This window comes from Chlorocebus sabaeus, chromosome 3, assembly GCF_047675955.1.
Source record: "Chlorocebus sabaeus isolate Y175 chromosome 3, mChlSab1.0.hap1, whole genome shotgun sequence".
Taxonomy (NCBI): Eukaryota; Metazoa; Chordata; class Mammalia; order Primates; family Cercopithecidae; genus Chlorocebus; species Chlorocebus sabaeus.
This window is the reverse complement of record NC_132906.1, coordinates 1,166,527-1,182,252: the sequence shown is the minus strand read 5'-3', so window position 1 is coordinate 1,182,252 and position 15,726 is coordinate 1,166,527. Positions and strand designations below refer to the sequence as shown.

Below are 15,726 nucleotides of genomic sequence, written 5' to 3'. Positions count from 1 at the left end.
TTCAAAATGGTTAGAAGTTAATGAGGATGATTCTCATGGGTATTCCAAAATACACTGGCATTGTTGAGAGTCTGCAAGTATTCCTAGTGTCATCCCATAAGAATGCACCTTGTGTTCTAGTCCCTGCTCATATGCCATTTTGTTTCACAGGAATAGCATATAAAAATTTAATATATTATAAAATTGACATCAGAAATCAGAAACAGAAGGGAGATTTACTAAATACACAGTGATGCGGCTGCTGACCATCTAAAATAACTTAGATTCCTAATTTTCATTGGTGTGTCTCAAATTTCAAGCATGCCATCTCTTTTCACAGGGAGGAAAAAGCCCATAACACTTGAAGGTTAACTTAATATATACTTATTTTAATATTTTTTATATTTTTATCAACATAAAATAGGTAAATATACTTATAGTTCACATACAATAATAAATGCTAAAACATTTACAAATTAAATTAAAACAAAAATAAAACCAATAAAATGGAAATTAACCATCATTAACATAACAAATAATGCTGTTTTGTTCAAATAAAAATATTTTGCTCAAACGAAGTAAATCACAAGTATTTGGTTTAATAGCAAAAAGCTATAGTTTCAGATCCCATTCTGTAAACTGAGTAGTTTTACTTTAATAATAATGTTGAGAATGCTTGTTCACATAAGTATCTTATTCAAACTAGTATTGATCAGTTCAAGCCTTTCTTTCCTCTTTTAAGGTAATTAGAATACTATATATATATATATATATATTTTTTTTTTTGAGACTGAGTCTCATTCTGTTGCTCAGGCTGGAGTGCAGTGGTGCAATCTCAGCTTACTGTAACCTCTGCCTCCTGGTTTAAGCGATTCTCCTGCCTCAGCCTCCTGAGTAGCTGGCACTATAGGTGTGTGCCACCATACCTGGCTAATTTTTGTATTTTTAACAAAGACCAGGTTTTGCCAGGTTGGCCAGGCTGGTCTTGAACTTCTGACCTCAATTGATCTACCCGCCTGGGCTTCCCAAAGTGCTGGGATTACAGGCGTTGAGTCATCGCGCCCGGCCAAGAACAGAATATTAACCAAATCCGTCAAATGGCAGTCATTAAATGCCAATTTTTAAATAGGTGTAAACTGATAGATTTTGAAGATTAACAATTACTATTGTTAATCTTCATTGCCTAATGATGATTGAAACTAATTAGTTTTAGATTTAGAATGGAAACATTTTTTGCTATTTATTTGCTAACATACTTACTGCTAAGGAACTGTTGTTGCAAGTTACTCTGTAGAGGAGACTTACAACAGGATAGTACTGACTCTTGCAGCACAGATGTTTTCTGAGTAATGTAAGATTCTGATCATCATGCCAAAAAACAAATCGGGTATATTATGTGTACAACAACAGCGCACCATCATTTTTCTCATTTTCATATAATCTGCGTTCTGCAGCATCAATAGCTTTATTTTTTTTCAGATCAGATTTTAATTTTGAGTACTTAACACTATTGTTGATGTGCATTTCACTTTCTTCATGTTTACTAAGAATATGTGATAAATGTTGCCAATCTTTGCAACCATTTTCATTTTTCAGTTGATTTTTTCCTTCCCCAAAGAGTCTGCAATATAGACAAAACACAGAATCTTTTGAGGTCGAATAAAGTAACCAGGATCTAGTGGTTTTTTCACCGTTTGGAAGAATCCGTGTATAATAAGTTTCTGAAAACTTTCTCCCTGTATTATCTTTTGGAAAGTTAAAATTTCTTACTTGAGGCGGAACATTTTCAACAAGAGTGTCCCGTTGTTTAATATTCAAAATTCGGGGCCACGTACCTGGATCTGTGGAAAGCACAACTGGTACAATGGAGTCTTCAAAATTTTTCTCTTCCAGTTGCTCTTGAAATGTATCAGCTATGGCTGACATGGAAGAAGGAGGTAAATTCACATTCTCTTTGATCAGTAATGTATCCATGCCACATTCTACTGAAAGGTGTAGCTCTGAAGTCTTTTCCTTTTTTTCTGTGATTCCATCTATTTTTTTCAAAAGTGTACTTGACGATCCACAGAATTGTTTCTCATTTTCTTCTCTAACAGCATTCCTTTTTCTATTTTCTGATGCTGTTAATTTTTTTGATTTTGTTTCCATCATCTGAGGACAAAGAGGATAGATTACAATTTTACTTTAGGTTAAACTTTAAAAAAATTAATGTATATTCAAATGCTCAATAAGCACATGCTCATCATTAGGCATCAAAGAAATGCCTATCAAAAAGACAATGACGGCCAGGTGTGGTGGCTCCCGCCTGTAATCCCAGCACTTTGGGAGGCCAAGGTGGGTGGATCATTTGAGGTCAGGAGTTTGAGAACAAGTCTGGCCAGCATGGTGAAACCCTGTCTCTACTAAAAATACAAAAATTAGCCAGGCCATACTGGCATGTGCCTGTAATCCCAGCTACTCGGGAGGCTGAAGCAGGAAAATCGCTTGAACCCAGGAGGCAGAGGTTAAGCTGAGCTGAGATCGCGGCACTGCACTCCAGTCTGGACGACAGAGTGAGACCCTGTCCCAAAAGAAGAAAAAGAAGAAAAAAAAAAGGTGACAATGTACCACTTCATATCGAAGAGGATGGCTATCATAAATAGAGAATGAGGCTGGGTGTGGTGACTCACGCCTATAATCCCAGCACTTCGGGAGGCTGAGGCAGGTGGATCAGCTGAAGTCTGGGGTTTGAAACCAGCCAGGGCAATATGGTGAAACCCCGTCTCTACTAAAAATACAACATTTAGCCGGGCCCGGTGGGGCAGGTACTGGTAATCGCAGCTACTCGGGAGACTGAGACACAAGAGACCTCACTTCAACCCTGGAGGCAGAGGTTGCAGTGAGCTGAGATCATGCCACTGTACTCCAGCCTGGGCAACAGAGCAAGACTCCATGCTTTAAAAAAAAAAAAAGGGAGAACGAAAGTCTTGGCAAAGATGTGGAGAAACTGGAACCTCTCTAAGATCCTGGTGGGAAATGTAAAGTGGCGTAGCCACTTTTGAAAACTGTCTGGCTCAAAAAAACAAAAAACAAAAGACAAAAAATAAATTAGATGGGTGTGGTAGCAGGTGCCTGTAATCCAAGCTACTCAGGAGGCTTAGACAGGAGAACTGCTTGAACCTGGAAGGCGGAGGTTGCAGCCAGCTGAGATCATGCTACTGCACACCAGCCCGGGTGACAGTGCGAGACTTCGTCTCAAAAAACAAAAAAAAGAAAACTGGAAGTTTGTCGAAGTTTAAACAGAGTTACTATATGACCCAGCAATTCCACTCCAAGGTATATACCCAAAAGAAATAAAAATATATGGACACACAGGCCAGCCATGGTGGCTCACGCCTGTAATCTCAACACTTTGGGAGGCCGAGGTGGGTGGATCACAAGGTGAGGAGTTTAAGACCGGCCTAACCAAGATGGTGAAAACCCGACTCTACTAAAAATACAAAAATTAGCTGGGTGTGGTGGCGGGCGCCTGTAATCCCAGCTACTTGGGAGGCTGAGGCAGAAAATTGCTTGAACACGGGAGGCAGCGGTTGCAGTGAGCTGAGATCTCACCACTGCACTCCAGCCTGGGTGACAGGAGCAAGACTCCGTCTCAAAAAAAAAAAAAAAAAAGTATGTCCACACAAAAACTTAGACACAAATGTTCATGGTAATATTACTCATAATAGTCAAAAAGTAGAAACGACTCAAATGTACCATCACAGATGAAAGAATAGATATAAATACAGTATTATCCATGCAATGGATAAAAACAAATGAAGTACTGATGTACGCTACAACATGGGATAAAATTAAAAATAGTATGAAACATGAAAAAACTAGTTGCGAAGTACTTGTGTGATTCTATTTATGTGAAATGTCACACAAGAGGCAAATTTATAGGCAGAAGATAGACTAACAGTTGCCTAGAACTTTAGAGGAGTTGGAGTTGAAAAGGGGACTGTTAATAGATAGGGGGTTTATTTTTGGGATGATGAAAATGTTCTAAGATTGGTGAATTTTAGGGTATGTTAACTACATCTCAATAAAGTGGTTATAAAAACTAATGTGAAAGTCACTAAAATTTAACAGCAATTAATTTTAATGGTGAAATTTCCATAAATAATCCCTTCAATACATGGGCCCAAACACACACAAATATGAAGAGAGAGCTCTAATTCAGGTATACATACTACTTTGTTCATCAATTATTAATGATAAGTGATTACTTTTTAAATAGGTCATAAATACTTAGGGATTTAAAGTGAGTACTAAGCATACTATTTTAGTTCACTAATACAAAGAACATTTTTAAAATCTGATTTTAATTGAAACAATGTGCTTAAAAAACAGCTCCTTGCTCAAATGCAGACCATTTAGATGTTGCTAGATTAACACTGTAAATTCAAAGTAGTATGTATGTGTATTAACATTGTTAAATAAGGTCACCGTATCTGTCAGAAATTTAATTTTTATTTTGTTTTTGAACATTTTACTACCATTTACTGAAATCTGTTGTAATAAAGACACATTACCTATTTTGCTGTCAATAAAATAATAATAAAAACACTAAAAAGATTTAACATAATAAAGACGTATAAAATGTGAATGGCATCCTATTAGCTATACACAACACAACTTGAGTACCATATGCAATGCAGTGAAAGAAAATAAAAATGGATTTGTTCTGTTTCATTCTGAAAGTAATGTGGCAGCTTTAAAGTAAAAAAATTCAGAGGTGTGGGCCAGGTGCGGAGGATCACGCCTGTAATCCCAGCACTTTGGGAGGCTGAGGCAGGTGGATCACCTGAGGTCAGGAGTTCAAGACCAGCTTCGCCAACACGGTGAAACCCCCATCTCTACTAAAAATACAAAAATTAGCCAGGCATGGGGGCGCGCACCTGTAATCCCAGCTACTCCGGAGGCTGAGGCAGGAGAATTGCTTGAACCTGGGAGGCGGAGGTTGCAGTGGGCTGAGATTGTGCCATTGCACTCCAGCCTGGGAGACAGAGTGAGACTCTGCAATCAATCAATCGATGCAGAGATGTGATATGATCAGATAAATAAATGCAAAGATGTGACATGATCAAATTTGTACTTTGGAAAGATTGCTCTAATTGTATTATGAATTCTTAACCTTATGTAAGGAAGCAAGCAGCAAACAGATCAGTCAAGAAACTGTAGTAGTAATTCCGGCAAAAGAAGATGTTAGCTATGTCTAGGATTATAGCAGTAGAGGTAAGAGTTGAGAAGTGCTCAGGAAGTAGAATTTGGATTAGTTGGTAATTGATTGGCGCTAGGGGCTAATGAAGAAAGAAGAGTAAACAATGACCCTAAGTTTCCGAATGGGCATTTGGGTGGATGGTGGGTTCATTTACTGATATAGGAAACAAAGGAAACCAGGTTTGGAGGTTCAGTTTTCGACACAATGAGTTTGAATTTCAATGATGGATGGCATATAAGGCGGTGGTCCCGTAAGAGTATAATGGAGCTGAAAAATTCCTATCACCTAGTGATGTAGCAATGCAACACACACCACTCAACCAGTTGTCGTAAACAAACCTACTATGCTGACAGGCATACCAAAGTATAGCACATACAAGTAATAATACTTGATAATAAGCAATTGTTACTGGCTTATGTATTTACTTTTTTTTTTTTTTTTTTTTTTTTGAGACGGAGTCTCACTCTGTTGCCTCAGCTGGAGTGCAGTGGCGCGATCTTGGCTCACTGCAAGCTCCGCCTCCCAGGTTCACGCCATTCTCCTGCCTCAGCCTCCTGAGTAGCTGGGACTACAGGTGCCCGCACCACGCCCGGCTAATTTTTTTTTGTATTTTTAGTAGAGATGGGGTTTCACCGTGGCAGCCAGGATGGTCTTGATCTCCTGACCTCGTGATCCGCCCGCCTTGGCCTCCCAAAGTGCTGGGATTACAGGCGTGAGCCACGGCGCCCGGCCTATACTTTATTTTTTTAAAGAGACGAGGTCTCATTACATTGTCCAGGCTGGAGTGCAGTGGCTATTCACAGGCATGAACAGATACACACAGTGTATCCAGCTTATACAGAAGTATTTCAGAAGAAGGCATTGTTATCAAAGGAGAGGACAGCTCCATACATGTTACTGTCCCTGAACACTGAAATGGAACAGGGACCCCCTGTGGGCATCCCCAAGCATAAAAATAAAGGAAAACCTTGAGTTCCTTCAAGGGAAATTCCAGGCACCTAGCTAGCCTTGAAAAGTAAATGAGTAAATTAATAAGCAAAAAGGTAACAAGAGCTTAAAACAACAGCTGGGAAAGTTAAAGAGTCAGATGTTTTCTTCCCTAGAGAAACTAAAGTTAACATCTTAATATATGTCCCTGAGTTGTTTTTCAAAACTCTGGACCTCTACCAAAAGTCTGCTGGCATCCACTGGCATGTGGACCTCAGATAAAGGGGAACTGAGGACTGAACTCTGACCACTATTTTTTCTTCTAAATTTCTTCCTAAGGAGCCTGGAGGAGGGCATGCCCATAGGCCAGAGCTAACATTCTTTTCTGCTGATCCCAATTCTTTTTTTTTTTTTTTTTGAGATGGAGTCGCTCTGACACCCAGGCTGGAGTGCAGTGGCACAATCTCGGCTCACTGCAAGCTCCGCCTCCCGGGTTCAGGCCATTCTCCTGCCTCAGCCTCCCGAGTAGCTGGGACTACAGATGCCTGCCACCACGCCCGGCTAATTTTTGTATTTTTAGTAGAGATGGGGTTTCACCATGTTGGTCAGGCTGGTCTCAAACTCCTGACCTCAGGTGATCCACCTGCCTCAGCTTCCCAAAGTGCTGAGATTACAGGCATGAGCCACCACACCTGGCCAGATATTACTGAACTAAAGCAGATATAAATCTTGGCCTCAGGGGACTTCTTGGCTTCTCGGGTGGGGGATGAGGCACATGTGTACGTAAATATTCCTATCAGAGGCAACAGTGCACACTAATGAAGGTTTCTATTGGAGGCAATAGTGTACATGAATGATGTGGGTCAAATCTAGCAGTGTGACTAGGGTAAATGCTCTCCAAACTTCAGTATCTTTAACACTTTAAAATTACATATATAGGCCAGGTAAAGTGGCTCATGCCTGCAATCCCAGCGCTTTGGGAGGCCAAGGCGGGCAGACTGCTTGAGCCCATGAGTTAAAAACCAGCCTGGGCAATATGACAAAACCCCACAAAACCCCTGTAGGCATGCACCACCACACCCGGTTAAAACACAAAAGTTAGCAGAGTGTGGTGGCACAAGCCTGCAGTCCCAGCTGCTCCGGAGGCTGAGGTGGGAGGATCACTTGAGCTGCAGGTTGCAGTGAGCAGAGCTCAAGCCATGGCATTCCAGCCTGGGTGACAGAGGGAGCGACCCTGTCTCAAACAAACAAAACAAAACAAAAAAACAGATACATTTAGTATAAAACACCAACTAGTCATACCAGGTTAATTAAACAAATAGGAGTTCCCTACCACCTCTACCCACTTCCCCTTTACCAGAAGCTAACCACTTACAACCTTTTAAAATAAAACAATTTTTAAAATAGATACCATTTAAAAAATATATATATATTTTTTGAGATAGTCTCGCTCTGTCATTCAGGCTGGAGTGCAGTGATGAAATCATGGTTCACTCGCTTGCAGCCATGACCTCCTAGGCTCAAGCGATCCTCCGAGCTCAGTCTCCCAAGTAGCTGGGACCACAGGGGCATGCCACGCCAGCTAATTTTTCAGTTTTTTTTTTTTTGTAGAGGCAGGGGTCTCACCAGGTTGCTGAGGTTGGTCTTGAACTCCTGGGCTCAGGCAATCCTCTTGCCTCAGCTTCCCAAAGTGCTGGGATTACAGACATAAGCCATTACGCCTGGCAAAAAAAAATTTTGAAGACAAGGCCTTGCTTTGTTTCCCAGGAGGAGTACAGTGGCTATTCACAGGTGTGATCCCAGTGCACTGTAGCCTCAAACGCCTGGACTCAAGTGACCCACTCACCTCAGCCTTTCTAGTAGCTACTATTACAGGTACATGCCACCATGCCCAGCACTTACATAACTTTTCTAGCTGATTCTTTGGTTATTTACTTCCAAATCTCAAAGTTACTTGTTTGTATCACTATTTACTGACCTCTTTTTTTCCTCCCAGCTTTAGGTATTGACTTCTCGATGAGGAAGATGAAAATTTTGCTTTCCTTCCTCTTACCATGCTCACCATACACTCATCACCCATCCACTTATCTTTGGTTGCAGGATTTCTTGGACAAGATGATTATTTGTTGTGAGGGACTGTGCTGTGCACTGCAGATGTTTTGCAGCACCTCTGGACTCTATCCACTAGATGCCAGCAGCAACCCTCAGGTGTGACAGTCACAAATGTTTCTAGACATTGCCAAATATCCCCATGGGGACAAAAATCATCCCTGATTGAGAAGCACTGGCTTAGATCAAGATTCTATCTTTACATTTTATGACGTGTATGTTATTCAGCAATAAGCTACTAAGTGCAAGATTTCAGTTTTTTCTTATGGTGTTCATATATTACTAAGGCTTTCTGTGTTGGCCTTTTCAGAAGGCTGCCACTAATCACTTGAAAATACTCATGTGGTTGGGGTGGAGTGGGGAAGCACATTTATAAAATGTAAAACATTCTCATTATACAGTAATATCATGCCTATATTTGGCAACTATTAATTCATTTATTTATTATTATTTTTTGAGACAGGGTCTTACTCTGTTGCTCAGGTTGAAGTGCAGTGACGTGATCTCGGCTCACTGTAACCTCTGCCTCCTGGGCTCAAGTGATCCTCCCACGTCAGCCTTCCAAGTACCTGGGACTACCGGTATGAACCACCATGCTTGGCTAATATATACTTTTCTGAGACAGTCTCACTCTGTCACCCAGGCTGGAGTGCAGTGGCGCCATCTCGGCTCACTGCAACTTCCGCCTCCTGGGTTCAAGCGATTCTCCTACCTCAGCCGCCCAAGCAGCTGGGACTACAGGTGTGTGTCATCACACCTGGCTAATTTTTTGTAGAGACAGGGGCTCACCATGTTGCCCAGGCTGGTCTCAAACTCCTGAGCTCAAGTGATCCACTTGCCTCAGCCTCCACAGGCGTGAGACACCTCGCCTGGCCTTTGCCAACTGTTGATGAGTTACTTTTTCTTTTTTTTTTTTGAGACGGAGTCTCGCTTTGTCCCCCAGGCTGGAGTACAATGGTGTGATCTCGGCTCACTGCAAGCTCCACCTCCCGAGTTCTCGCCATTCTCCTGTCTCAGCCTCCTGAGTAGTTGGGACTACAGGTGCCCGCCACCACGCCCGGCTAATTTTTTGTATTTTCAGTAGAGACGGGGTTTCACCATGTTAGCCAGGATGGTCTTGATCTCCTGACCTCATGATTGACCTGCCTTAGCCTTCCAAAGTGCTGGGATTACAGGCGTGAGCCACCACGCCCAGCCTATTTTTCTTTTTTTTTGAGACAGGGTCTTGCTTTGTCACAAAGGCTGGAGTGTAATGTTGTGATCACAGTTCACTGCAGTCCTGACCTCCCAGGCTCAGGCCATCCTTTCGCCTCAGGCTCCCAAACAGCTGGGACTACAGCCATGTGCCACCATGCCTGCTAATTTTTTATTTTTTGTAGAGATGGAGTCTATGTTGCCCAGGCTGCTCTCCAACTCCTGGGCTCAAGCAATCCTCTTGTCCCTGCCTCCCAAAGTGCTGGGGTTACAGGTGTGAGCCACTGTGCCCCACTGAGTTACTCTGTATTACTGAAGTACACACAGTAGAATGAGCACTTCATTCTAGGGATCAGAGTAGCAAGCAAGTGATTTAAGAAAATCTAGGCCAGGTGTGGTAGCTCACGCCTATATTCCCAACACTTTGGGAGCCGAGGCAGGTAGATCACCTCAAGTCAGGAGTTCGAGACCAGTCTGGCCAACATGGCAAAACTCCATCTCTATTAAAAACACAAAAATTAGCAGAGCATGGTGGTGTGCACCTGTAATCCCAGCTACTCAGAAGGCTGAGGTAGGAGAATCGCTTGAAGCTGGGAGGCAGAGGTTGTAGTGAGCTGAGATCACGCCACTGCACTCCAGCCCTGGTGACAGAGCGAGACTCCGTCACCAAAAAAAAAAAAAAAAAAAAAAAAATATATATATATATATATATATATATATAGAGAGAGAGAGAGAGAGAGAGAGAGAGAGAGAGACACAGAGGGGCATATGGCTGCCTAGTTTCGACTATGCATATTTCTTTTTTTTTTTTTTTTTGAGACGGAGTCTTGCTCTGTCACCCAGGCTGGAGTGCAGTGGCGTGATCTCGTCTCACTGCAACCTCCGCCTCCCTGCAACCTCTGCCTCCCAGATTCAAGCGATTCTCCTGCCTCAGCCTCCTGAGTAGCTGGGATTATAGGTGTTCACCACCACAGCCTGGTTAACCTTTTGTATTTTTTGTAGAAACAGGGTTTCACCATGTTGACCAGGCTGGTCTCGAACTCCTGACCTCAGGTGATCCGCCTCCCTTGGCCTCCCAAAGTGCTGGGATTACAGGCATGAGCCACCGCGCCCAGCTATTTTTTCTTTTTTTTAAAAAAAAGAAGAAAAAAAATTTTCCAAATACATTTATTTTATAAAATACATGTATCCAGAATAATACAAAGAACTCCTACAACTCAGTAACAAAAAGGCAATTCAATTTAAAAAATGGGCTGAAGACCTGATAGACAAAACAGACACTACCACATTTTAATTTTTTTTTTTTTTGGAGAGACAGGGTCTGGCTATGTTCACCAGGCTGGTCTTGAACTCCTGGCCTCAGCTCATTCTCCCACCTGGGCCTCCCAAAGTGCTGGGATTACAGGCGTGAAGCACCTCACCTGGCTCCAAATTTTGGTCAGAATGTAAAGCGACTAGAATTATCAAGTGCTTAGGGGGAGTGCTAAATGGTAAAGAAGAAAAATTAGTCTTTTTTTTTTTTTTTTGAGACGGAGTCTCGCTCTGTCACCCAGGCTGGAGTGCAGTGGTGTGGTCTCGGCTCACTGCAACCACCACCTTCCAGGTTCAAGCAATTCTCTCGCCTCAGCCTCCCAAGTAGCTGGGATTATCGGCGCCTGCCACCATGCCCAGCTGATTTTTGTATTTTTAGTAGAGACGGGGTTTCGCCACGTTGGCCAGGCTGGTCTCAAACTCCTGACTTCAGGTGATCGATCTGCCTTGGCCTCCCAAAGAGCTGGGATTACAGGCGTGAGCCACTGCACCCGGCCGAAAAATTAGTCTTTTAACTTCATCCAGGAGTAAACTTTTTCTTTTTTTTTTTTTTGAGACAGAGTCTTGCTCTGTCACCCAGGCTGGAATGCAGTGGCATGATCTCGGCTCTGCAACCTCTGCCTACCGGGTTCAAGTGATTCCTATGCCTCAGCTTCCCACGTAGCTGGGATTACAGGCACACACCATCTTGCCTGGCTAATTTTTGTATTTTTAGAAGAGGGGGTTTTGTCATGTTGCCCAGGCTGGTTTTGAAATCCTGGCCCCAAGTGATCTGCCTGCCTTGGCCAAAGTGCTGGGATTACAAGTGTGAGCCACTGTACCTGATCATTTTCTTTTTCTTTCTTTTTCTTTTTTTAGACAGGCTTTTGCTCTGTTGCCCAGTTGGAGTGCAGTGGTACAATCATAATTCACTGTAGCCTCAATCTCCCAGGTTCAAGCAATCCTTACACCTCAGCTTCCAAAGTAGCTGAGACTACAGGCACATGCCATCATGGCTGGCTAATTCTAAAACATGTTTAGTAGAGATTAGGTCTCACTGTGCTGCCCGGGATGGTCTCAAGCTCCTGAGCTCAAGCAATCCTCCCGCCTCAGCCTCCCAAAATGATGGGATTACATGAGTGAGGCACCGCACCCAGCCCAAAGTAAACTTTTAAAACAAGCTTACAACAATCTATAGATTTGAATATTTGAGATGGGACAAACCAACGAAACAATGATGAAATGGAATTAAATGAGATTCTAAGACAAATCTGGTTCATGTAAGCTGTAAGGGTAAAGCTACTATATATTTGATCATTTAAAGCTGATTAAAAAGAATTACCTGTTTATATTCGTTAATACAACTTTGGCAGCAAAATCTCTTCTGCTGACCTCCAATCACCAGGATGTTGTTTCCAGTACTCTTACTAGGCATGTACTCTCCACAGTGCTCACAGCAGTTCATTATTAGACCATTGGCCAATCTGTACTTATTAAAGCAATGGTTACTGCACAGTTTATGTGTTACATTATTTACGCTGACTTCATGGCGAATCTAAAAGAAAAACCAGAATTCATTAACTAAGATATATGAACCAGATTAGCATAGCAAGCAATGAGATAACTAGTTTAGCACAGCAAGCAATGAGATAACTAGTTTCTGTAACAGAAGCAAAGAATCCCTAATCATATCTCAGAGGAAGATATACCCAGGGAAAAGACTTTTTTTTTCCTGAGATGGAGTCTCACTCTGTCACTCAGGCTGGAGTGCAGTGGCACAATCTCAGCTCACTACAACCTCTGCCTCCCAGATTCAAGCGATTCTCCGGCCTCAGCCTCCCTCCCAAGGAGGTGGAATTACAGGTGCCTGCCACCATGCCCGGCTAATTTTTTTATTTTTAGTAGAGATGGGGTTTCATCATGTTGGCCAGGCTGGTATCGAACTCCTGACCTCAAGTGATCTGCCCACCTCGGCCTCCCAACATGCTGGGATTACAGGCGTGAGCCGCCACGCCTTGCTGGTAAAAGATTTTTTTTAAACATATTTTATTTTTTCCTTTATTTGTAAGATCACTTTGATTTTACAAAAGAGGAAAAGATTAATAGGAAAGCAATACAATCAATAATAACTTCCCGAGAGACATTTAATAACAACAAATAATGAACTCTACTTTTGAGACAAGTTCTTACTATGTTACCCTGGGCTCAAGCAAGCCCTCTACTCATGCCTCCTGAGTAGCTCACATTACAGGCTTGCAGCACCACACCTGGCTTTGGTTTAGATTTTGACGTGACCCACTTAAAAGAAATGGGTCATAATCATGGTTTTTTTTTTTTTTTTGATAGTGTCTCTTGCTCTATCATCCTGGCTGGAAAGCAGTGGTACAATCATAGCTCACTCCACCTCAAACTCCTGGACTCCAGTGATCGTCCTGTCTCAGCCTCCTAAGCAGTAGGGATTATATGTGTGAGTCACTCATCTCCAAGGATCAACAATTTTTAGTCAGTATTTTAAGTAAAGTTCACTGCCCTACAACATTTGCGGAGGGAGCTAAGGGAATCAATATGATCTGTATTCAGGATGGGGACTGTGTAACTAGAAGCAGGTAGTTCTCACTCGGGTAACTGCGATAAAATCATGTCCTTCATATGCATGACTCAGGGTAACCAACACCAAATTTAGTTACCAAATACTTTATAAAGTGAGGACTGCCTGTATGCATGCTTCTTCTCTTCTAAGAAATGGGAAGACCGCAATATCACTTAATGTTAAGCAAACAGCATACATTCACTCCACTTGTTCCATGTGTTCTTGTACCAGGATCTGTTGCTTCCTATTTTAACTTTTAGATTCAGGGAATACATGTGCAGGTTTGTTAGATGGGTATGTTGTTTTTGTTTTTGTTTTTCTTTCTTTTTTTGAGACAGAGTCTTGCTCTATTGCCCAGGCAGTGGTGCAATCTCGGATCACTGCAGCCTCCGCCTCCCTGGTTCAAGTGATTCTCCTGCCTCAGCCTCCCAAGTAGCTTATGCTACCATGCCCAGCTAATTTTTGTATTTTTAGTAGAGATGCGGTTTTGCCACGTTGGCCAGGTTGGTCTCAAATTCCTGACTTCAAGATATCCACCTGCCTCGGCCTCCCAAAGTGCTGGGATTACAGACGTGAGCCGCCACGTCCAGCCCCAAGGTAGTTTTCCAGCCCTTGACCCCCAACTCCTGAGACTACAGTTTTATTGAATGTCATCAGGAAGAACAAAACCCACCATAAAATAATTGCCTTGTTTATGAGCACAATTCCATAGAAACAGATGTGTACTTTTGATGCTATGCAAATGGAATTTTATTTATAAAATATCCCATAGGATAGTTCTAACATATCCTTATTCTTCCTTTCAGCTTCATGTTATACATCCAGAACATGTGCATTATGTAGATGAAAGAGTACATAATAGTACTTAAAAGTTAAAATTATCACTGTTAGCCTAAACAACTTAGGTATAAAAATCCAGACCTCTGCTAATTTACTACAAATTGTACATCTTGACTTATTAAAAACTCCTTTTTTAAGATTCCGGTTGTTTTCACAGGGAGACAAACAAGATGTACTACAAAATTCTTGGAAGGATCTGCTTGATTCTACTGGAAGAACAACATCAGCCTTCTTTGTAGATGCATCTCTGAAACAGAAGGTATAGACACATAATTTAAGAACACTGCATTTTAATACAAGTCAAATATAATAATTGCCATTTTTCATTTTCTTATGATTTAATACTAGAAATCAAGTATAACTTTGGATGCAGCAAATCCACTTTTGGCTTTATTGCCAAGAGTTCTTAAATGATATAGAACGAGAAGAGTCAGAGATAAAAATCTTTCGTAGCACAAGAACCTTGCCACAAGTTCTTAAGATTTTTAGATGCATTCAAAAATGCTGGTCATAGGTTGGGCACAGTAGCTCACACCTGTAATTCCAGCACTTTGGGAGGCCGAAGTAGGCAGATCACTTGAGGTCAGGAGTTCAAGACCAGCCTGGCCAACAAGATGAAACCCTGTCTCTACTAAAAATACAAAAAATTAGCTGAGCATGGTGGCGGGCACCTGTAATCACAGCTACTCGGGAGGCTGAGGCAGGAGAATCACTTCAACCTGGGAGGTGGAGGTTGCAGTGAGTGGAAATCGTGCCGCTGCACTCCAGCCCAGGCAACAGAGTGAGACTCCATCTCAAAAACAAACCAATAAACAAAAATGCTGGTAATAAATTCATAGAACTAAGGTGTAAGATGGGGAAGCAGGGGAGGCAAATGTAGTAGCAGGGAGGAGGGCAATTAATTTTCATACCTATGTTCCATTTTTCTGCCAAGAGTAAATACAGCACATACTAGTCCACGGCTTGGATATATTCTAGGAGCTCAAGCTCAATGAACTTGAAGACACTCCTGCAACAATTCTACCCATAAATCTATCCAGTTCTGCAATTATATTACTTATTTATACCATTAGTATTCGACTACATGAAGAAATGTTGAAAGGTACTGCTTACTTTTTACATATTACACTTCGTGTATTTTGAGTACGTTTATGAGAAAAGGAAGAAAGGCAGGTGGTACAGCAAAAGAGGTGAGCTGATCCTTTTCGTTGATAAGCTGTCTGGCCCTTCTGTAAAGGTTTTTTGCAATTTGCACAAGTGATTTTAGCTGGTTTAGTAAGTTGCTGTTGGGCTGCAGGCTGGAAATTCTGCTTACGAAGTAAGGCCACTGGTGATAAAGAATCCACCCCTGGCTGTTTCTGATTACGGGGAAATGAAGCTGACTGGGAGATCCAAGAATCTTAAAAATGAAACAAGAAAAAAATCATGGAACAAATCAAAATGTACATCAGAAAAATAACTTACATTTTCATTTAAGAGTTTAAGAGACAGATGAGGCAGGCGTATAAACATGTGGTTAAGGCCAAACACTCTTGATGCACAATCCCAGGGGCAA

General features: G+C 41.9%; 1 protein-coding gene across 4 annotated transcripts in view; it reads right to left on the bottom strand.

Annotated features, from left to right (window-relative positions):
• Positions 1–347: 347 nt before the first annotated feature.
• ZMYM5 (zinc finger MYM-type containing 5) overlaps positions 348–15,726 on the bottom strand; it is a 40,593-nt gene continuing 25,214 nt past the window's right edge. Inside the window, exons 5-8 of one of the 4 annotated variants that reach the window (XM_008021683.3) lie at positions 15,285–15,570; positions 14,253–14,418; positions 12,084–12,296; positions 348–2,130 (exon numbers count right to left, since the gene is read on the bottom strand). In XM_008021683.3, coding sequence (XP_008019874.2) covers positions 1,372–2,130; positions 12,084–12,296; positions 14,253–14,418; positions 15,285–15,570 — 1,424 coding nt within the window. In that variant the 3' untranslated portion in view covers positions 348–1,371. Of the gene's footprint in view, positions 2,131–12,083; positions 12,297–14,063; positions 14,419–15,284; positions 15,571–15,726 lie in introns of those variants that run through there. The other 3 variants (XM_008021684.3, XM_008021686.3, XM_073012786.1) reach the window with 3 other exon arrangements.